General features: G+C 37.2%; 1 protein-coding gene across 2 annotated transcripts in view; it reads right to left on the bottom strand.

The window, feature by feature from the left end:
- The window catches only part of Epha6 (EPH receptor A6), a 711,982-nt gene that overhangs the window by 18,954 nt on the left and 668,058 nt on the right, over positions 1-24,970 (bottom strand). For both annotated transcript variants that reach the window (XM_048346467.1, XM_048346468.1), the window contains exon 15: positions 5,708-5,857. In XM_048346467.1, coding sequence (XP_048202424.1) covers positions 5,708-5,857 — 150 coding nt within the window. The remainder of the gene's footprint in view (positions 1-5,707; positions 5,858-24,970) is intronic.

Below are 24,970 nucleotides of genomic sequence, written 5' to 3'. Positions count from 1 at the left end.
TACCCTTAGTAAATGTTTCAGAGTATGATAAATAAAACTCTCAATATAATTAAAATCTTGAGTACTAAATGCAGTTAATTTCTTAAGGTAGACATTGAAGGTATAGCTATTTTTATGAAAAATTTGCTATAAGTATATATTTCTCAGTTTGGTGGTTGTTTAATCAAAAACAGTTTTCTTTAGAAAACTGTGCTATGGTAGTAGCCTTTACTGATTACTGGTTCCTTCTACTTAGAACTTTACCCTGTGAAATATTTATGATGGTGATTGATTGCATCTCTAAGCATTCCCAATTGCTCTGGTCTCTGTAGCACATGTACACCATGCAAGTGTAATTAATATTTATTTAATTAAAATGCCAATACTGTCTGTGCACCAATAGTAGAAATTATTGAGCATCTGAGAAGAGGAAGGCCAGTTTGAAATTTTTTTTCAGTAGAATATGTATTCAAATAAAAGTAAATATTCCTTCCATATTATGGAAGACAGAAATAATAGAAATGTTTTTTTAAGCCATTTATGGTATCTTACACAGATCATTACACAATAGCCATTACATAATAAAGTCAAGTTTGGAAAACCTAATCAGACACAAAAATTGAAAATGACTGGACTCTGACTCAAAATCACACTGAGTTTCTAGGTAAGTAGATTCTGTACACCCACCATTCTTGGAGGAAGAACTGATCCATAATTCAGAATGTTATACAATTATGAAGACAAACAAAAACTACAGGAAAAGGTTTTCATCAGTTCAGATAAGGACAAAATGTTTTTTTTTTTTTAATGACTATGTCATCTATACGAAGTCAGACCTTAAAGACAATCCCATTTTTTTTCTTTTCAGGGTTCTTCAGAAAGCAACCTAAAGAAAAATCATTGTTATACAAAAGCATTGAAAAAGAGAAAAAATGGAGGTAGCATTGTGTTTCCTAGTAAACCTCAAATGGGATAATAGCTGATACATTATTTTTTTTTTTGAAACTGAACTAGCTTAGTGGCATATGCCTAAATGAAATCATACCCAGGAGGCCTGTGAGCTTCAAACTGTTTCAAGGCAATTTTTTTTTATATCAGGAAAACAAAACAAAACAAAAACCCAAGACTCCAGTCTAGCAAGCATTCAGATCATTAGCCAGACTAAGTCACCTCTCACTGAAGTGGTGCTAGGATTTTCCCTATGTACCAGCTCTGTAGGGATTTGGCTGCTTAATACTGCCTGCTGTTCATATTTGCATCTGGTTTCTTTTGCTAAGCACCTTAGAGGTGAGGGAAGAACTGCAATACCCTTGCACTATAATATACTCCCAATTATCTTGAACCTGGATAAAAATAAAATTAAAAAAAATTCTGAAATACCTCATAAGAAAGGAAAAGAAAGCGAAAATGAAACAACATGCTAGAAAGCAACATGTTATATAGCTTCAATATGCCTGTGTGTTTCTGGTAATGAGCTAAATATGTTGATCTATATAATGTGATTAAGTATTTTTAAGAAATAGAATAACAAGCTGGCACATTTTACTATTTTATTTTATTATTTTATTTTTTGCCAGTCCTGGGGCTTGGACTCAGTGCCTGAGCACTGTCCCTGGCTTCTTTTTGCTCAAGGCTAGCACTCTACCAACCTGAGCCACAGCGCCACTTCTGGCTTTTTCTATATATGTGGTGCTGAGGAATCGAACTTAGGGCTTCATGTATAAGAGGCAAGCATGCACTCTTGCCACTAGGCCATATTCCCAGCCCCAAATGGGAAGCTGACATATATATAATTTTTTTTTTTTTTGCCCGTCCTGGGCCTTGGACTCAGGGCCTGAGCACTGTCCTTGGCTTCTTTTTGCTCAAGGCTAACACTCTACTACTTGAGTCACAACACCACTAGTGGCTTTTTCTGTTTATGGGGTGCTGAGGAATAGAATCCACAGCTTTGTGCATCTGCTAGGCAAGCACTCTAGTGCTATGCTAGTGTTATTCCCAGCCCCAGATTTGTACTTTTGAAAAAATAATTAACTGCTGTGTTCACAATTTAATTTATATTTAAAAACATAAAAGAGGAAGTGGCACTGTGGCTCAAGTGGTAGTGTTAGCCTTGAGCTGAATTGCTCGGAGACAGTGCTCAGGCTAAGAGTTCAAGCCCCTGTCAAAACGTGCACACACACACACACACACACACACACACACACACACACCCCAAAAAATAAAAGAGAGAGAGACATCTGCCCTGGATAAGAGTTATTCAGTTGGACAGGAAGTAAGACCAATAACAGAAGTTCAGTGCAGTAACCAGAATTTAAAGAGGGTTATTTGAGCTAGGAGTGATTTCTTTTTTCCGTTGAACATATTTGTCTAGGGAAGTGTGAAAATTCCATACATGTATATAAGTAAGATCAAGCAAAATACTTAGCATTTTCATCTCTATAAATATTTCTACTATTTTTTGAGCTGGGGTCATTCAGAATCCCCTCATAGTTCTGTTAAACTTTGTAATATTTTCTTGTAGCCTATAGTTCTACCATGCTGCTTAGAATCCTACAATTTATCCCACTTACATGTGTTTTGGCACTTGTTTTCTGATCTTTCCCTATGCATCATTCTCTTGCCTCCTCTGTAATGTCTAAGAACTAGAATTCTCTGCAATCATCTATTTTTTAGCTTCTGAGAGTGAGAACATTCAGTAATTGTCTTTCTGTGTTTGGCTTATTTCACTTAACAGTAACAGAGAGGACCGAGTTTTCTAATTCCCCATCTCCACCTTACATACATACCTAGCCTAGTGATTGGCACATGTTTAATAAATAGCTGCTGAATAACTAAGCAGATGGCACCTGCTGTTATTTTTTTTAAAGATATTTTATGGTCTAGTTCTGGGCACTCTGCCTTTTCTCATTTTCTTTTCCTAATGTACAATACCATTGACCTTTGGGAAACTCATTATATTATTCACAAAAGCAGATTCTGCATACTCAGAATTGTTCATTGTAATAAAATATACTACAGTCTAAATAGTGGAGAAACTATGCATGAACACTATCTGAATTACCTAAACTCCCTTAAAAATCATAAAGCACAGTAACATTCCATTTGATCATTTGCTCCACAGCTTTGCTAAACTCATCAATTTGTGGTAGAGGTGTATAAAATATGCAGAGAACACAGCTGAACTTTTATTGTGTATCATATTACTTTCCTTCTTTAAAATGCTTCTTGGTTGGAAAAAAGACAACACAACACTATACCTTGACCCAATAAATGAGAGATGCAGGACAAATATGAAATAGTATTTGGAGACAGCATCTGGAAATATTTTGAGTAAGCTATTTTTGCTTCCAAATTGAGATTCTTGTTACAGGACATGACACAGGTATGTTGACTTCTAATGTATTCAGTCAAAAGAATTTCACCTCTCTTTACCACTGTACTGGTAAAAAGTATTCATGAGATACATAAATGATTTTAGTTCTTGCTGTTTTCTTCTAGTCACGTATTAACCCAGGGGACTTAACAGTTAATTTCCTGTTGAATCACTATGTCTTTCATTCCCATTCTAATTCTTGCTTGAATACTGTTTGGCAATGATACCACCAAAAGTGTGTATGTTTAGACTTGGAAAACAAAGCAAGCTCTGGGTGATGGAAGAGCTAGGCCTTATGCTGTGAGCATTGCCAATCCTGAATGAATGCGAATGGGCTTAATGTCAGGAATATGTTCCTGGCTGCAACATCTTCTCCTACTGCAGACAGAGTCTCCATGTCCAAATGAGGTTCACTAAATAGCCATCATGGACAGAGATCATTAAGACCTGTGGCCAGAATGGCTGGGTAAATGACAATACAAGATCTAGGCAGGGAGTGCCTGGCTACAAGGTCTGGACTCCTGTAGACAATGAAGATCAATTTACATGGTGGTCTGTTTTGAGAACTGAGCATTTAAGCCCTTTTCTGCAGAAGCTGTATCCTAAAAAAAAAAAAAATCTATCACATCGTCTGTCACTGCCCCTGTTCCACTCTGTGGAAGTCCTACCTGATCCTTGGTGTTTGGGAAGAGACCAGAAAGATCTCAAACTTCAGTACGGAACATTGTGAGGTATTGATTTGTGGAGGAAAATGTGATAACTTTCTTTGGAGATTATATATTGTATCCTGGTATAAGTAAAAGAGATATTAAATATTTTCTAATCCAGCCTCTCTGTTCATTGTTTTTCTCAAGTCATGAAATTGAGGCACTTTGAGAAGTAAAGTTAGTTTCGTGATTGAATTAAGATCTACATAACCATGGCCATCATGCTTGCTAAATTGGTGACTGCAGTGTACCCCAGGAGGCAAGAAAATCTAGGGGCCAGGAAAATCAGGGAAGTGTGCATTGTATTGTTTGTCTTTGCTTTTTATGAGTGCTTGATGTTCAATAAGAATGACTAATTATGACTTTTATGCTTACAAATGGGTGATTTTTTAATGAATTTTTATAATATGCCAATGTAAATGAAATCCTCACCACCTATCTTTTCCTCTGAAATGTCACTTATGATAACTTTTACGTATTTATTTTGTTTAACATTTCTATTCCTCACATTAAAATGTTAAGCTCCACTAGGGCAATAGATGGTGAATCCTACTGGGGTGCTAAACGGACTAAACAAACCACTTTGACAGGTGCAATTATTCCCTGTGGACTAAGACCTATTGTAGAAGTCTATTGAAATTGCATTCTAGAAGCACTGACAATTCATTAATATGTGATACCAGGACACTCATGTCAATTCTCTGTTTTGGTTTCATGACTACTAAATCAAGGAATGAAGTTATTTATTATTATAAATAGGTTTACTTATAATACTGTATTTATAAATTTATTATTGTATCTCAGTGTAACAAAAATCTTATCATGTCTTGGCCTGGAATGAGAATGGATAAACTTTCTCTGCAATTAAGCCCCAAGGAAACTTGAATGGTATGAATTCGGGCTGGAATAAGGAAGTATGAAGATGGAGGCTGGTGGTTAGCTGAGGAACCATAAGCGTTGTACTCTATGTGTATTGCTTGAATACCTGTATCTTCTTATTACTGGTTTCTTTACTGTGGATAGGATGTAGAGATCAAATGTGTAAGTTATCCTGTTTTTAATATTTCAACAAAATAAAACAAAATTAGAAACAAAACATTGTACAAATTATGAAACTCAAAATGATCTTGTTAGATGATATATATTGACATTCTACTGCCTCAATGCATTCACTCATTTGTTTGTTTGTGAGGCTTGAACTCAGGGCCTAGCCACTGTCCACGCACTTTGTAGCTCAAGCTTAGCCCTTTACCACTTTGGGTCACAGTACCACTTCTGCATTCACTCTTTTTCTTTTAAATGGTATCTACCCTAAACCTATTTGGGATTTATAATGATTCATTCAAATACCTTGTGGAAGAAATGAAGTTAGTGTTATTCTGCTTGTTTTACTTGTTGGCCAAAGCTAATATATAGCCACAGTTCTCTCGCATTTGATCAACAAAATCCCCGTGTAAGATGAGTCAGCTGGCTCCAAGACATAAAAGTCAGTTCCTGGTGAAAGATTCCGAAGGTTCTGAAACCCAACCACTGGACTCTGAGCCACTTTCAGAAAATGGAGACCAATTTGTGCTAGGACCAAAGGCTTTCCTCTTTCCCCCAAATGAACGTGCTTGTAGCCACCAAATGACAAACTCTATGCACTCACATCTTGGTTAGACATTTCCCAGTAAGGCCTTTCTCCATAGGACATCACCTCCCACATGACAATGCCATAGCTCCAAGCGTCACTTGCTGAGGAGAATTTTCTGTAGGCAATAGCTTCTGGGGCTGTCCATCTTATAGGGATTTTTCCACCCTGAAAAAAATTAAAAGATTCCTCAGTTGGTTCAGAAGCATATTAGGAAACAAAATTATATCCAAATTACATATCTGTTAAATATATTTTATCATGGTGTTTGCATTTTAAATTAAAAATCAAAGAAAGTTGGAGAAAGATTAAACTGTTAGGCATATTTTTCTACAATAGTTCCTTGATTTAATGGGGAAAAGGAGCACTTCAGAAATATTTTATTTCATTCATTTGAGAAATTTATTTTACTGTAGATTCACATAAATGAACTATTATTCCATTTGAAGAAGTTCTGGATTATAAGACATTAAAACTAAATGTCATTCAACAGTCATTAAAATCTGTATTGCCAATATAAATAATAATGAGACTTAAGCTCTCATTTAATTGAATACAAGTGGTTTGGTGCAGAACTGAGACATTCTGTAACAACTCAGGGTTTATCAAAATTTTATGTCCATCCCCATCTTTCCTTTTCATGTCCTATCATTACATTTAAAGAAAAGAAACACTAAAAATACTTTTAAAAGTTTATAATCCTTTAAAAAGAAAAGGGATTAGGCTGCTATACATCCTTCAGTATTCAAATCAGAATTTGAACCTGTTAAAGAGATTAAATTGCATAAACTTAATCTATACTGGTTAAGTACTAAAATCTACCATTGTAGAAAAGTTAGAAGTAACTTTTGTTAATATTTATTACATTTTATTTGTTGAAACATTCTATAAATACTCTTTTACTTGAATGGCAAGAATCAAACAATTCGTCCATTTGATTGACAATCTAAAAATCCTTTGCAGCTCTCAAGTACCCAGTTGAGTGGCAACCTCTCTGCCACTAGATGGAGGTAGAGAACAAGAAGTTGCTCCCAGACACTCCAATCAGTGATGGCTTCAGTTCACAGAAAAAATTATTTCTAACAATTAGAACTTACCACAATAGGATTATTTTACCTTTATCAGCATTTTGATGACAAAAGCATCTCATCAGTCACTGTGTACAAAATGGTGTTCAGGGAAATAAGGGTGGAAAAAAATAAAGGATGTATTTTTTTAGTCCTTGAGGAATTTAGATTACACAAACATCTTTCTTAAAGGTGAAGCTATTAATTGGGTAATCTAATCACTACTTACTTAGTAACCTAAATACACACTTGAAGAGAAGAAAGGGATTCATTTTTAGGTGAATCCCTTAGGTTTCACCAGCCAAATGAGAGCATTAAGGGGGCCCTCATTTCAAAGACTGTTGGCATGGAAAATTTAGAAGAAACCTTGGGGAAAATACCTTGAATCTAATCCTCTGATTTTACAAGTAAGCAAACTGAGCCTTACCTTTGGAGACTGAGGGCTTGGATGTTTTTTACCATGTTATTAGGTACCTAATGTATGCAAGAGCTGTCATGATGATATTCAGTGGCATTAATATAAAGATGTAAGTACCTTAGCATAGGTGAAAAGTTGCATACAGCAAACTTTAACATTTAAAAACATCTATTCATAATCCTATGTTACAGCAGCATAATGGGAATAAACTGAGGCCTGAGATTTTTATGCTTCAGGACATAGCTTAAAAGTAGAACCTAATTAAGACCAGAAAATTAAAGTTATAAAGTGACAAAAACAGTTTAAAAGGGTGTTAACAGGGGAGAAAGGGAAAAGGTTCGTTTAAAAATTGTTATTATCTTAATTAGTTGCACAAAGGGCTTTCCATTCAACATGTCAGTTTATGAGTGTAATCCGTCTTGATCAATGTAACCCAGATTTATCATTCTCCTCCATCTCTCCCTACCGAGCAATCCCTTCACTTTTCCTGGCTCCATCTTAACATACATACAATGAATATTATGACAGCATTAACCCACTCTTCGTCTCTTCATTTGTCTGCACCCTCCCCTTGACCTCACCCTCCCAGAAATCTCTAGTTCCATTACTTCCTAGTATTCAGTTTTATTCATTCTTTAATCTAAAGTAACTTACACTGAAACTTACACTGAAATCTGAGCTTCATATAATAAGAAATAATTTCTTAGTATAAACATATCTACCATATAAAGGATTTATTTTGCACAAGTGGATCCCAAATACTGGATGGGATTTATACTAAAAATCACGTGTATTCAATTTTTACTTACATGGGCATCCAATACTTTGATGTGCTCAGTCTAGCAAGTCCGAATACAATACTTTAAATATACCATAAATGGGAACATTGTAAATGCTCCAGTGGTACACAAAGGGGTGTGATTTGGTCTTTATGGGGGACAATGACAGTTTGACTTGTTATTCCTGAATCACTATGGCAGAGCCTTTCGTTTCATTGCATCTTTGCATTAGGGAGCCACTTTTGTGGTTCTTTATTCAGGTTTGATCCAAACCCCAAAGCTACATATCCAGAAAATAAGACCGAATCTGGAGATTTGATCACTGCACAGAAGAATAATAATCCTGTCTGCTATTTCTCACTTTGGATCTTTCTTTCCTCTGGCTAGAAATATATAGAAGTGTGAATTGCTAATCTGCCTGCCTGAAAGGTGACTCTGGTCTGCTTAGCTGTCCCTTTGCTAAATCTAAGTGTGTTCTATAAGGTCAACAAAACAGAGTAATTACTTCATGTTCATTCACCCATTCATTTTCACATAACATCTGTATCTCACATAAAAGTCTACATTTCAAATAACTTGTTATCACATACAAATGAGAATTTATCACTCTCCTTCATATTTTTTTCTCCCTGAAGGGGAAGATAGTATGCAATGTTTGGCAAATAGCATTGCTACCTGTTATGAACACAGTTATGTCCCTTCTCCCAAGTTCATTTACTGAGGTCCTAATGTCCATTGTGACTGTTTTAAAAAGAGGAATCTGAGAGGAGAAGAATGCAATTTTTGCAACCTATGGTTCTATTCTTTCCTGGATTATGGGAATAAAATGTTCTCATTTGATGAGAGACTGGGAAATAATGATAAAATTAATTCAATTACAATCACAAAAGAGAAATTTCATTTTTTTCTGCCCGATCAGCATCCTTTGGAATAAGTAAAACCACTTTCCACAGTGTTCAAGCTTAAGTGTGATCTTCCCAAACAAGAGTTTTAAGAGCTAAGAGTATGGCCGCACATGCCAGCACATGCCTGTAATCCTAGGACTTGGGAGAAAGAGGTAGTAGGATAAAGACTTAGTTTGAGAATATTCAAGGTTAGTTTGAGATCTCTAGAATATTCAAGGTCAGTTGGAGCTACACAGTGAAAACTTATCTCAGCATAGAGATGGAGCTTAGTGGTAGAGCATTTGTGCAAAACTTCTCAGTTTGATCCCTAAGATTGGGTAAAAATAAAAAAGAAAGAGCCAGAGACATCAATTTAACTCTGTTAATTGACAGAGACTGACCTAGTTTTAATAATTTAGATTGTATCTTTGTCCGATTTGAGAAAAATCTGCATATTTTGGTCCACTGAGTTTTGTAGGCCCTATATGTCTCCCAGTGTCCTATAAAAGCCCTTTGAAGATAAAAGACATATTATTCATCTTTATATCTCATAGGTAAAATTTGATCATCAAAGAATCTCATCTGTATTTAAATGTTAGCAGGCACAAATTCAGTCTGTGGCTTGACCTGTCTGATTGTGATTGTCTAGACTGCTTTCCTTTTGTTTCCTGGGTACCTTTCTTCTCTTTGTGAGATTCTGGAACACTGGGAAAGATACTAAAGACTCATTTTAAAATATACTCTTAAGTACTATCACATGCACATGCACATACATATGAATCTGTATTATTATCATGAGCTTTACAGGCTCCAGATTAAAATACCCATATTCCAAAGAAAGGGTCATTTTTTTGACAATGAATTTAAAAATGTGACATTGGTCCTTTTTGTATCAAAATATAATATACCCCTTCACTCTCTTGGACATACATGTGTGTATGCAAATTCTTGTTCTTGCTTTTCTGCAACAGGCTGACAAAGGCAGTGAGAAGGTCTTTTCCAGATGCAGATTTCTTAAACTTAAAATTCCCACTGTCTAGAAAAGACGTAACTCTCTGTTCTTTATAAATTATCCAGTCTTAAGCACTACACTAAAGAACCATAAAAAAGACTATGATAATAACTTTTATAATATAAGCACTGTAACTACCTATATTAAGTAGTATTGCCTTATATAAAAATATATAAAACCAGCCTTCAAGCTTTGTGTCTTTTGTGTGCTAGTGTTGGGGCTTTTGTGTGTCCTTGAGGCTTTTTCCTGCTCAAGGATAACAGGCTACCACATGAGCCACAGCTTCATGTCTAACTTCTTGATGGTTAATTGTAGATAACAAAGAATCTCATGGATTTTCCTGCTTAGGCTGGCTATGAACCATGACTCTCAGATCTCAGTCTCCCAAATAGCTAGGATTACAGGGGTGAGCCCTCATGACCATCTTTAGCCTTCATTTTTTAAAATGTTTTGTCTGTCATGGGGCTTGAACTCTGGGTCTGGGCACTGTCCCTGAGCTCTTCAACTCAAGGCTGGTACTCTACCACTTGAGTCACAGTGCCATTTCCTTTTTCTGGTGGTTATTTGGAGATAAGAGTCTCATGGACTTTTCTGGCCATGCTGGCTTTTAACTGTGATCCTCAGATCTCAGCCTTCTGAGTAGCTAGGATTATGTGTGTGAACCACGAGTGCCCGGGTAGCCTTCAAATTTTATACTTGAGGGAACACATCACGATGTGAGTGAATCAAAAACACAGGATGGAAGAAAGACAGCCTCTTCAATAAATGGTAATGGAAGAATTGGCTATACATGTGCAGAAAACTGAAGTTAGATCCTTGCATATTACTTTGTAGCAGAATCAATTCCAAATGGATCAAAGGCCTCAATGTAAGAGCAGATACCCTGAAAATATTACAGGAAGGGATAGAGGAAACACTAGGGCTCCTTGGCACAGGTTGAAACTTCCTAAGGTCTAGAATCACAACAAATGAAAGAAATATCGCCTAAATAGGGCTCATCCAATTGAAGAGTTTCTGCATGGTAAAGGACATTGCAAACAAGATAAATAGAAAGCTCACAGAATTGGACAAGATCTTTACTAGCTGTGCATCAGACAAGGGACTCATATCTAAAATACACTTGGAGCTAAAAAAATTAACCCCCACCCCAAACAAATCCTCAAAAACAAAACAAAACAAAACAAAACCAAATCCCAACAACCCAGTTAATAAATGGACTAAAGACTTAAAGATAGACTTCTCCAAAGAAGAAATAAGAATGGCCAACAGACACATGAAGAGATATTCAACATCTCTGGCCATAAAAGAAATGCAAATCAAGACAACATTGAGATTCTACCTCCAGATAGAATGGCCATTATCAAGAAATCTAACAATAAGGGATGCTGGCAGAAATGTGGCCCAAAAGGAAAGCTACTATACTGTTGGTGGGAAAAGCAGATGGATGTTCCTCAAAAGACTAAACATAGAACTTCTCTGTGGCCCCGCAATTCCATTCCTGGGCATTTAGCCTAAAGACCATAAGTCAGGCTGCACTAAGGCCACTAGCACAACCATGTTCATTGCAGGACTGTTTACCATAACTAAGATATGGAATCAACACAAATGCCCCTCAGTGGGTAAGTGTATCAAGAAAATTCTATATGTGTGTATATATACATATATACACACACACACACACACACATATATATATATATATATTCTTTTTTTTTTTTTTTTTTGCCAGTCCTGGGCCTTGGACTCAGGGCCTGAGCACTGTCCCTGGCTTCTCTTTACTCAAGGCTAGCACTCTGCCACTTGAGTCACAGCGCCACTTCTGGCCATTTTCTGTATATGTGGTGCTGGGGCATCTAACCCAGGGCTTCAAGTATACGAGGCAAGCGCTCTTGCCAGTAGGCCATATTCCCAGCCCCTATATATATACTATGTTTTCATCAGAAAGAATGACATTTTCCCATTTGTAAGGAAATGAAAAGACTTGGAAAAAATTCTGCTAAGTGAAGTAAACCAGATCTAAATAACATAGGCTGCATGGTTTCTGTCATCTGTAACAATTAGAATATGCTTATAAATCTACCAGTAAACCCAATGGGTAGTAAAAGACAAATAATTACTGTTGGACATAATTATATAGCACTCTGAACATTCACACAATGTAACCAAAGGCAGATATTCTTAGAAGATCACAGTAGCTCAACAAGTAGATACATATGACCATATAAAGTGATGCTTATTGAAATGAACTCCAAGAAATGGAAACAAGAGGGTTTCTTTATTGTACTATTTTCATTTCCTTTTCTCCCCCTTGTTTTTGGTGTATCTCCTTTTGTTTCTGTATTTGATTTCTGTACCCTTTGTCTTCTATATAAGTCTATCTGATTGAGGGAGTGGAAGGGGAAATACAAAAATAGTGGGACAAAGGGAGAGCCAATCCAGCTGAACTCACTAGACACTATGTTGCAAATGAACTATACAAGTTGAGGGGGAGGGGAAATGGGAGGGAAAAACTGGGAGAGAATGAGGGAATGCAGGACACTGTTCAAAAGGAAACGTACTCATTACCTAATTTATGTAACTGTTACCCCTCTGTACATCACCTTTCCATAAAATTGTTTTAAAAAGACATCATGATGATTTTTTTTCTTACCCAGGATTTTTATTTATTCATTTTTTTGTGAATAACCTTTTGCATGATTATTCATCGAGGATTTAGTGTACCCTTAGTATATGGGCTTATGCTGTGGGTGAAAGAGAGGCACAGGTCATTTCCTCATAGCTCAGTGGTTGTGTTTCTCTAAAAGTTTCTGGACAGGGCAGCAAGCTGTACTACTCTAGGTCTCACCAGGTCTCAGTCTCTCCTGGGCCATGTGGTATCACTTTCCTCTGGTTAACACTGACCCAAATCTCCTATTCTGATGATGAAATGAACAATTATCTACTTTTGATATTTTTATTAGAATTTATTGTTCATAAGAATAGGGATAGATAAGAAACTATTAAAAACACAATAAATCATCAGCATTGTTCCTTGCAAATGTGAACTTTGGAGATTTCTCTCATTCTTTTCTTCTCACACTCTATCTCTGGAACTAGACTACATTTTAATTCATTGTTTAAATGCATAAGCATCTTGGTGAATGCTAATTTTGTTGCTCCTCTTAATAAAACAGTACTTATCATACTATTCAAATTCTCAGAAATCAGGATCCTTTTCACCTGCTTCCTCCCAACCTCTCCAGACAATTATTCATTACTAGCTATTTCTCACAATTCTCAACAAGAGCATAGGTGCTACATTATTCAGTGAATAGAACTATTTTGAGGATATCTATTGAATTAGATTTTATTTTACTACATCCTAGAAGATAGATAATGAAGGACACAATGATACTGTAATATGGAGAATTGCACATATACATTGTTATGAGAATGGCCATTGAATCTAGATGTAGATAGCTTAAACATTACTGACAGTACAGACAACTTTTTCCTCCAAATAACTTATCACTTATTATGACATTGCAAATATATTGTACAGCAAAGCCTCAGGGGGAGAGGCGATAATAATACAGTTAAAATACTATTTTCACTCTTTTCTGGGTAGAAGTATTCTTCCCTATCACTCACTCCCTCTCCTCTCTCTCCAGCTCTGTAGAAGAATAATTAACCTCTATATTCTCATGGAGTTGTTTTTTAAAGCTTCTCATGTATAGTTTATATAGCAAAGACCTGTGGAAATGAGCACAGAATGAACATATCATATAAAACATAGAGATGATTGAGGTTTGATTATTTCAGGTAATCTGGTTTTGTTAATATTGAGAAATTTAGGATCGGTTCTCAGTGATAATCTAGTTCTTCATGTATACATCATTTGATAGATTACAAGGCATTTTTGTGTAAGTGGCCTTAACTAATGTACGGCACTAATGAGAGGATATTTTGCTTTCTACACTGCATTATGGTGATAATACTAATAAAACATTGATGATTACCTTTATCATTTGTGGTGGAACCTTTTATATGTCATCTTGACTGTCTATACCCTACTAATTCTGTTTCTCTAAAGAACTCTATGGATATACCATCTATCTATATTCATGATTGGTCTGGTATTTGTTTTGAGAAAATGATTAGCTCTTGTCATTTAGGAAAATAAGTTGCAAAAATGAGGTGTACATGTATTTCTTTCAGCACTAACTGAAAACCATGTTTCAGAAGAAATTTATTCAGAGAGACAGGGAAACATGGAAGACTCAGAAGCATACAAATGGATGGCTCTAGAAATCCTTGGGTCATACTTTGTGGAAACCATATGCAGTATAGTAAAGAAAGCATCTGTGAACTGAGCCACTTAACTTCAGATTTCTCTTTTTCTTAATTTGTTTTTTGATCTTGGGAAAATTAGGTATTCTTTTATGAATGGAGAGAATTGGACTGTATAGTTGTATCATTCAGCCTAAGGTCTAAGATCCTGATTTCCTAATAGGAACAATACACCAGTGAGTTAAAATAGAAAGAATAGCCTTCCCTTGTGTCTCAAGAAACAGTCAGAAAGGTTAGTGCCAAGCTCAGTTGCTTCCTCCATCATTGTTATGCCCTTAGGCACTTTTTACATTAAATCAGACAGCTCCTGACAGATCTGCCGTGCTTTGAACATATCTGAGAAACATGTTTTCTTGCTACATGTTGAGTTGTGATACTTCAGTTCAGAATGGAGCTATGGCCTTAAATTACCCATTGTCAGAAAGGCTAGGTGGGGGTGGAATCTGAGGTGGAGAGACAGGATGACTAGATGGTGTCTTTAGAGGCAGTGTATTTGGAACCAGCTACTCAGACTGATGAACATTCTGTGAAGAAGGCTCACCTTTCTGAAAGCCTGCAAAACCATTATTCTGTGAGAAGAACAGGCTGGGAGGCTGAAAATCAAAGGTGAGAAAGACACTGAACAGAATCTTGGAGGTTCCTAGAGTTGGAAATAGGTTTTTTAAATAATTTTTTTTAAAAAATATTTATTGCAAATAAATCTATTTAGGCAGAGAGAATTACTAAAATTCTAGTATATTTGAATAGTTTTAAAATTAGGGTTCAATTGATAAAGGTATGCAGGACATTTTTCTTATTTTCAAGTTCAGAGTTGTAAAATATCAATTTGTTTATTCCATTATTTGAGCACAGAATGATATCCACTCAACTTTTCTACTACAGTTTATCGATCCTTCAGATTGTAATTTGTTTAAGATTAGAGGGGCTGCTCCTTAGATCTGCCTATAACATCTACTGCTTACTTCACTTTGCTTAGTATCATGGGCATTGTGTGTACTACTACTTGGCTTTTTCATTGTCTTTTGTTCTTTATTTTGTGTGTGCCAGTTCTGGGTCTTGGACTCAGGACCTTAGCATTGTCCCTGAGGTTTTTTGTTCATAGCTAGTGCTGTATCACTTGAATCACTGCTCCACTTCCAGCTTTTTGGTGATTGTTTGTAGACAGAAGGCTTACAAATTCCTGCCCAGGCTAACTTTGAATCATGATCCTCAGATCACAGCCTCAGTTTTTTGAGTAGCCAGGATTACAGGAATGAGACACTGGTACCCAGTTTTGCTACTTGTCTTTTAAAAGTGTGGTGGACACTATCTTTTCTTATATACAACTTCACTTTACATAGTTTCAAATTTTAATCTGAATACCTAAAGTTTGAGCTTACAGAAATAATTAGTAAGTGTTATGTTTTACCATTCTAATGGAGTCAATGAGGCGTGGATGTTGTCTCAGATTCTTGGGAGGTTGAAGCAGGACGTTAATAGAGCCGGCTAGTCTGTGCCAACTTGGTGCTTACACAGAGTTTGGAATGAATACAATGACCACCTGGGACCAGAAGCCTACTTGGTTGCACATGTGAATCAGTAGCAGGATCACACCTGTGAAAAGCCAGCACTCTCCAGCTGGGCAAATAGCAAGACCCAATTCTGCCTGCTGTTCTAATAGCACAATGGAAGTTTATGCTACCCTGCTACTTCCTGTTCTAGACACAAATCATCTCTTTATCTATATATCCTATTTGTATGTGCTACTTGTCTGTGAACCACTTAGCAGCCATTTCCGTTATGAGATCAGCTATGTGTGTATTCTTTTACAGGTACAATGCCACATCACAATAAGCACACCGTCTTCTTACTTCATCTCATCATGGACACATTTCATCAACTTCCATCATCACAGGAAGAAAGGCAAATACAATTTAATAAGCTACTTAAGGAAGAGAGTCCACATTCACTAGAAGCAGAGAGAAAAAAGGCTTCTCAGAAAAGTGTGTACAAGATTTACTTAAATGACATTTACGAAATGAGGGACAGACTGTTTGGAATGGCTTTTGGAATAAAGATAAGGCTTTGCCAGAGAAGAACTGCTTATTTAAATTTTGGGGAAAATGTAGCAGTTTGAGTAGCAAGGCAAGCACAGAATATCTCTGCATAAAACCAAACAGGTTCAAAGGTACAGAGGGTGGAATAGCATGGTATCTACAGGAGTTGCAAGTTTTGAGAAAATCAATGATCTCAGCAACTTGTTTAGACACTTAGCAGGCAAGGAAGTTTCACAAATTATTGCTTAACATGTGCTCCTAGAAAATTCAATCTATGCCAGGCACAGGTGGCTCACACCTGTAATCCTAGCTACTCAGGGGGCTGAGAAATGAGGATCATGGTTGAAAGCCAGCCTAGGTAGGAAAGTCTGCGCGACGCTAATCTTGAATTAACCACCAGAAAACCGGAAGTGGCTCTTGTGGTAGAGTGCTATCTCTTCAGCTCAAGAACAGCGTCCAGGCCCAGAGTTCAAGCCCCACAGCTGACAAAAATAGAAAGAAAATTTAATCTTATGAAATTGGATTGCATTTGTCACTATTTCTGTGCACACTTTACAGCACTGATTTGATTTCTTTTCTTTAGTCCTTACTTTGTGAGATTTGAGGATCTGCAATTGGTGGATAAAGAAGTGGAGTAAGTAAATTCTTTTAATTATAAAAGGTTGATAGAGATCCTAAATCTTCCTTTGACCTTTTGCACTAAATGTCTAATGAAAACTTAAAATCACTTTAATTCTGGTGGAATCACCTGCAATAAGTGTGTCCAATCATGCATGTATCACATAGGTTGAGAGGTCTGACTATACTTGCATAATATATTCACTATTCTATAGCAGATTGTTCTAGCAAAAACATTCTGGAAAAGTAATGCCCTTTAATATGTTTCCAGCTGGTATTTCTTCCTGCCCCCCCTTCACCCCCCCCAGGTTAAATATCATTTAGTTTCATATATATATTATTATCAAACTGAATTACAGAGAGGTTACAGTTTCATACATTAGGCATTGGATACATTTCTTGTACTGTTTGTTACCTTGTCCCTCATTCCCCCCTTCCCCTCCCCCTTTCCCTTCCCCTCTCCCACATGAGTTGTTCAGTTCATTTACACCAAACAGTTTTGCAAGTATTGCTTTTGTAGTTGTTTGTCTTGTTTTACCCTGTGTCTCTCGATTTTGGTATTCCCTTCCAATTTCCTAGTTCTAATGCCAGTATACACGGTTTCCAATATACTCACATAAGATACAAAGAAAGTGTAGGTACAACCACAGGAAGGTGATACAAGAAGATCATCAATAATAGAGGCTACAATTACATATGGCACGTTGAAAGTAGTTACAACAATCATTTCCATAACATGGAGTTCATTTCACTTAGTATTATCTTATGTGTTCGTAAGGGTGTATCTATTGGGCTCCTGTGATCCTCTGCTGTGACTTGCCTAAACCTGTGCTAATTATTCCCTATAAGGGAGACCATAGAGTCCATGTTTCTTTGGGTCTGGCTCACTTCACTTAGTATAACTTTTTCCAGGTCCTTCCATTTCCTTACAAATGGGGCAATGTCATTCTTTCTGATAGAGGCATAAAATTCCATTGTGTATATGTACCGCATTTTCCTGATTCTTCTACTGAGGGGCATCTGGGTTGGTTCCAGATTCTAGCTATGACAAATTGTGCTGCGATGAACACTGTTGTGCTGGTGGCTTTAGTGTGATTATGTTTGTGGTCTTTTGGATAGATACCCAAAAGTGGGGCTGCTGGGTCATAGGGGAGCTCTATGTTTAGCCTTCTGAGGAATCTCCATACCAGCCAGAGTGGCTGCACCAGTTTACATTCCCACCAACAATGGAGTAGGGTTCCCTTTTGGCCACATCCCCTCTATCATTTAGTTTCTAAAGCCTTGTTCTTGTGGACAGGACAATTTGGTGGACATGGCTGGAGTGCTGAATGACATAATTTGACAGGATCTGGATGTACTTGGCTGCAAGTAGAAAAAGATAAAATATTATCATCTTCAAATGATGCCACAGCTAATGGCCAATGAGAGTTTTTTTTTTTGGCCAGTCCTGGGCCTTGGACTCAGGGCCTGAGCACTGTCCCTGGCTTCTTCCCGATCAAGGCTAGCACTCTGCCACTTGAGCCACAGCGCCGCTTCTGGCCGTTTTCTGTATATGTGGTGCTGGGGAATCGAACCTAGGGCCTCGTGTATCCGAGGCAGGCACTCTTGCCACTAGGCTATATCCCCAGCCCTGAGTTTTTTTTTTTTTTTTTTTAAGAGGACTTGTTTTTTCTGGCATGGGGGTATTTTAAAAGATGAATCCAAAATTTTAAGACTTGTTTTTTTTTTTTTATTCCCCCCCCCTTTATTGTCAAAGTGAAGTACAGAGGGGTTACAGTTTCATATGTAAGGCAGGAAGTATATTTCTTGTTCAATTTGTTACCTCCTCCCTCATTTTTCCCTCGTATCCCTTCTCCCCTTTCCCTCTGCCCCTCATGAGTTCTACAGTTGGTTTACACAAAATGGTTTTGTAAGTATTGCTTTTGGAATGGTTTCTCTTTTTATCCTTTGTCTCTAGATTTTGATATTCCCTTTCCCTTCCATAGTTCTAATACACGCATATACAGTATCTAGGGTACTAAGATGAGATACAGTAACAGTGGGAATAAAACCACAGGAAGGGAATACAAGAGAAATAAACATGCTTTCACATGGCATGTTGAAAATAATCACAACAAGGATATAATACTTGTTTCCAAAACATGGAGTTCATTTCACTTAGCATCATCTTATGTGTTTATAAGGGCATAGCTATTGGGCAGTTGTGATCTTCTGCTATGATTAGCCTATACATGTACTAATTATTCCCTATCAAGGAAACCATAGAGTCCATGTTTCTTTGGGTCTGGCTCACTTCACTTAGTATAATTTTTTTCCAATTCCTTCCATTTTCTTATGAATGGGGCAATGTTATTCTTTCTGATAGAGGCATAGGATTCCATTGTGTATGCATACCACATTTTCCTGATCCACTCCTCTACTGAGGGGCACCTGGGTTGATTCCATATTTTAGCAATAACAAATTGTGCTGCAGTGAACATTGTTGTGCTGGTGGCTTTCGTGTGGCTGAAGACCTGTTTTCATCTTTGCCTTATTTCTCCTTTTTCTTATTTTATTCTATTTTTTTCTCCATGATTGTTCTTTTCTTCTTGTTCTATACTCTCTTGTTTCCTTTGCTCTGTTTGTGCTAACAAATCTTTATTATGTGGCAGGAATTTTGCTTTGTTCTTTGCTTTATTCTTGATGCTTATGAATAATCCTGAGCATAATAGTTGCCCAATTAATATTAGGTAAATCAATGCTGAAAATGTAGCATGAATCACTCCAGTGTTCATATCAAATGGGTAATAAAGCAAATAATGATGGCCATGGAATGTCACAGGTGCCATGATAACAGGTTGAGTTTCTAAAAGACAATGAAAGTTAGGCTGGGATTTTACATAAGTTGAAATTTGATGGTGAATAAAGTGTGGAAGAGGAAGTGATCAGGTATAGAAGTGGGAAATAGGGACAGAAAGCCAAAAGACAAAGCAAAATGGACTTAGATGTACTGAGAGAAGTTGAGTAGTTGAGTAAGACTGGAGAGGTGAGTGTGGGATGGAGAGAGATCACAAAAGGCTTCGTAAGTTATTTAAGGATGTTGGACTTCGATTAGTGCCAATAGAAAGCCATCTTTAGGCTTCACGTACCAGGACAACAACAAAACAATAGTTTTTGTCTTGTAAGTTTGTAGATTATTTTAGCTGCATTATAAATCATAACTTTGAGATAGGAACGAAAATAGAGGAATTCAGAGAAGCAGGAAAGGATAGTATTTCATAATTCTATTCATGATACTATATATTTATTTATATATAGAAGGCTTGTTTCACTTCCTCTGATTATATACTGTCTAAATTACAAAGGATAGTAGAAGGACATTTACTTTGCCTAGCACAATCTAAACAGAGTCTAAATCAGTTATGTAAATTAAGATGGGGTATTATTTAAAAACTTCTCTTAAGGACCATCATGTACTGTACATATACTTCAAATTTATTTATTAGAGAAAATTTCTGTATTAGTCTAGGCTCACTAGATAAAATCAAGAGTACATGTGGATATATGTGTGTGTGTGTAAATATATATATATATACACACATATATGTATACACACATACATGTATATATATATGTATAGGGCTTGAACTCAGGGCCTGGGCTCTGTCTCTGAGCCTCTCTGTGCTCAAGGCTAGAGCTCTACCACTTGAGCCACAGCACCACTTCTGGCTTTTTATGAGGTGTTTATCGGAGATAAAAGTCTCACAGACTTTCTTGCCCAGGCTGCCTTTGAATCATAACCTTCAGCTCTCAGCTTCCTGAGTAGCTTGGATTACAGATGTGAGACACTGGTGCTGGGCTAGAGAGAGACTTCATTATGAGGGAGGGCTCCTAAAATTATGATGGCTGAGAAATTACAAAATATGTCAGGAGAGCTTAGAAAGCCAGTGATGTAACTGAGTTTGAGAACTGAGTTTGGGAACTGATGGAGCCCTGGTTCAACCTGCAGTCTAAAGCCCAAGCCCTGAGAACAGAGTGGGATGGATGAAGGAGTTTGTCATGGGGTCTGAAAGCTTGTGAACCAGGAACTCTGACTTCTGAACAGGATAAAATGAATGTGCTAGCTCCAAAGAGAAAATTCACTTCCCATCATCTTTTATTTTTTTTTTTCTGTCAAAGTCCTAAATAGATTAGGTGCTTTCTGCCTAGTTTGGAAACAGATTCTTTGTACTTAGTCTGCTGAGGCAAATGCTAACTTATTTTAGAAACATACAGTCACACTTGAAATAACCTTTTAGAGTTGTCCATTAAGAGAGTTGTCCGAGTTGCCCGAGGACTATCAAATTTAACAAATAACACATCCTCTCAGGCCCTGCTAATTTTACTATAAAACTTTTCTATCGAGGTTTAAAATTAAAACTCATGTTTATGAAACACTCTATCCCTTTGTCCTTAAATTATAGTGATTTTATGTGATTTAGTGTATTTCAAGTTACTAGTCCATGTAGTTTACATGAAGGGAAGAAGGACAAGTGTTCAATTTCTTGTTTTGCTTTCTCTCACAGCTGTGTATTGTGTATAAAAAAAGAAATTCACTCAAATAGGTTGTTTTCACATGTTCTCTTTTATAAAATTCTATAGGACCATCTTTCCTCCCCCCCAATAAAATTTCTCAGGGCAAAGGTAATCACAGTGACTCCAGTGGCTTCAAGCTGATGATGCTATTTAAAGAATCAAAATGGGCAGATAGGATGATTGTGAACTTTGTGTGTAATTTTGACCCAAAAGAAGGTACTTTAATTTTTTTTTTTTTTTGGCCAGTCCTGGGCCTTGGTCTCAGGGCCTGAGCACTGTCCCTGGCTTCTTCCCTCTCAAGGCTAGCACTCTGCCACTTGAGCCACAGCGCCGCTTCTGGCCGTTTTCTGTATATGTGGTGCTGGGGAATCGAACCTAGGGCCTCGTATATCCGAGGCAGGCACTCTTGCCACTAGGCTATATCCCCAGCCCCTTAATTTGTTTTTTTTAATGTGGTGGTTTTCATCTGTATATTTCAGTCTTTCTTTCTTTCCTTCTCCTTCCTTCCTTCTTTCCTTCTCCTTCCTTCCTTCCTTCCTTCCTTCCTTCCTTCCTTCCTTCCTTCCTTCCTTCCTTCCTTCCTTCCTTCCTTCCTTCCTGGCTTCTTTTTTCCTCAAGGCTAGCACTCTGCCACTTGAGCCACAGTGACACTTCTGGCCATTTTCTGTATATGTGGTGCTGGGGAATTGAACCCAGGGCTTCATGTATAAGAGGCAAACACTCTTTCCACTAGGCCATAATCCCAGCCCTTCAGTCTTTCTTAAATATCTTTTCAAGACCACTGTTGATTTTCCAGCCTGGAAAGCTTTATATAATATCAGTTACTATGCATGCTTGTCATATTATTGTTCTAAGTAAACATCTTTCACAATGTTAAACTTGTCCTCATATCTTTCTGGTAAACAAAACAGAACCTAAAGCAGAGCCCTGAGAATTCAAGAGGAAAAAGCAACTAACTTGTAGAAAAATACCTTAGCTGTTGAATTCAATATGCTATTTTTTTTTAAAGTAACATCCTAATTTTCAGGAAAGCTTCTTTCACTTGAGGATGGTTCTGCTCCTATCTTTCCTTTCAAAAGTAAGCTCAGTCATCTCCAATTAGTTTTAAGATAGACATTTGCTAGCAGTCCACCACCAGAACCATTTGGCCCCATTTTCCATTATTGACAAACAGCTTCTTTCTGGAATGTAGAGGAAGCTTCGTGTCAGCGTTGCAGTGCATTAGCTTGGCTGTCAGAAATGCTTCCCTAGGGCTCAGTGCTCTCAGCCTGACTTCAGTCAGTACCGTCAATCGTTCTGTTTCATGAGGCCTAAAATGATCTCACTCTTCCTTTCTCCCAAGTACCTTTTAGCAAAAAGAAAAAGAGGCACTTTTGTAATTTAAGGAATAAGAGGTATTTCCCATTGAGGACAGTAAGTGTCCATATTATTGATGAGGATTATGATTTTAGATATGAAATGCCCTCTTGTCCCATATGCTTATTGGTTGAAATCTTTGTCTTTAGCTGATAATATGATTTGGGGAGGGTCTCCAAACTTGGGGACATAGGGCCTTGCTAGAGGAAATAGGTCACTGTCAGCGTGTCCTTGAGGACTCTATCTTGTCCTGGCTCAGCCCTGTTACACTCTCTGCTTCTTGGTGGCAATGATGGGAGCAAAGTTTTGCTCTACTACATGATATGTCTATCCTGTGTTGTCTTGTCTTGGGTCGTGCTTGCAAAAATGCAGCCAGCTGACCATGTATTGTAATATCTAAACCCATGGGCCAAAAATGAAGCCTTCCTCTTTTATTTTACGAGACAAGTTTTTTTTTTTTTTTTTTTTTTTTTTTGTCAGTCCTGGGCTTGGACTCAGGGCCTGAGCACTGTCCCTGGCTTCTTTCTGGCACTGTCCCTGGCTTCTTTCTGCTCAAGGCTAGCACTCTGCCACTTGAACCACAGCGCCACTTCTGGCCTTTTCTATATATGTGGTGCTGAAGAATCGAACCCAGGGCTTCATGTATACGAGACAAGCGCTCTTGCCACTAGGCCATATTCCCAGCCCCTTTTTAATTTTAAATCCCTTCTCTTGCTTATGTCACAGTGATAATAAGTTTGACTAATTACAATAACAAAAATAGACAGAGAGCCTAACTTGATTAAAACTTCATTCAACTTTTTAAAAACTTAATTTTATTGTCAAGGTGATTTACAGAGGTTACAGTTACATATGCAAGGTAGTGAGTACATTTCTTGTCATACTTGTTATGTCCTCCTTCACTTTTCTCTCATATTCCTCCCCTTCAACCTACCCAATGCAATAGTGATACTCACAAGGTAATATGTTGGAAATTAACTGTACAACATTTGTTTTCTTAAGTTAGAGATTTTTTTTTTTTTTTTTTTTTGCCAGTCCTGGGCCTTTGACTCAGGGCCTGAGCACTGTCCCTGGCTTCTTTTTGCTCAAGGCTAGCACTCTGCCACTTGAGCTACAGCGCCACTCCTGGCCATTTTTTGTATATGTGGTGCTGGGGAATTGAACCCAGGGCTTCATGTATAGGAAGCAAGCACTCTTGCCACTAGGCCATATTCCCAGCCCCTTAAGTTAGAGATTCTAAGAGAAAGTCAGAGACAGTTTAATTGTTGACTGTTAAATGCTGGCTTTTTTTTATATCACTTTTAGAAACATTTTAAAAGAAGACATAGAGATTCAGGCAGTTCATGAAGGGTTAGCGTCAGAGTGACCTTGCATGACATTTCCTAAAAATATGATCTTGAGATCACAGTGATAAAGGACTTTATATTACAAAAAAGAGCCAAACATCCATCAGAAGACACTATACTAAGAATCACATTCCATTTAAAAGAAATGGAAAGAATCCATCTTTACAAGTTTCTTTCTGTACTTAGATTTACAAACCCAGGGTTTTAGTATTTAAATTCTTGCTGAAACATGCTGCTGCTCTTCTTGGAAGCATCATGTGTTCAAGAAAATCCAAAACTCCCACATTTACATCCCCTTTCTAACGTCTCTTCTATTTTTGAAAGGATTGCTTAGTTTCCAAAAGTATTGTGGAATTTAAACCTTGCATCTATCTCTTATATAAAACTTTCTCATTTTGGGCTGGGGATATGGCCTAGTGGCAAGAGTGCTTGCATTGTATACATGAAGCCCTGGGTTCAATTCCTCAGCACCACATATACAGAAAATGGCCGGAAGTGGCGCTGTGGCTCAAGTGGTAGAGTGCTAGCTTTGAGCAAAAAGAAGCCAGGGTTAGTGCTCAGGCCCTGAGTCCAAGCCCCAGGACTGGCAAAAAAAAAAAAAACAAAAAACACAAAACCCCCCCACAACTTTCTCATTTTGTCAACTGGGAACTTTCAATAAGTAATAAAAATTCCCATTAGTATTTTCTTTATACTAAATCAATTCAGTATTAAAAGAGTAAAAAAAAATTTTGTTTTTTCTATTGTAATACATGGATGTTCCAACAGGGTGAAAGATAATAAAACATCTAATAAAAATGCATAGCTTTGACCCTCAGAATCTGTGTAAGTGAAAGGTGAGTGAATATTTCTGAATGTTAAAATTTGGACTACAATCATATTT

This window comes from Perognathus longimembris, chromosome 5 (assembly GCF_023159225.1).
Source record: "Perognathus longimembris pacificus isolate PPM17 chromosome 5, ASM2315922v1, whole genome shotgun sequence".
Classification (NCBI taxonomy): Eukaryota; Metazoa; Chordata; class Mammalia; order Rodentia; family Heteromyidae; genus Perognathus; species Perognathus longimembris.
This window is presented reverse-complemented; position numbering and strand designations above follow the sequence as displayed.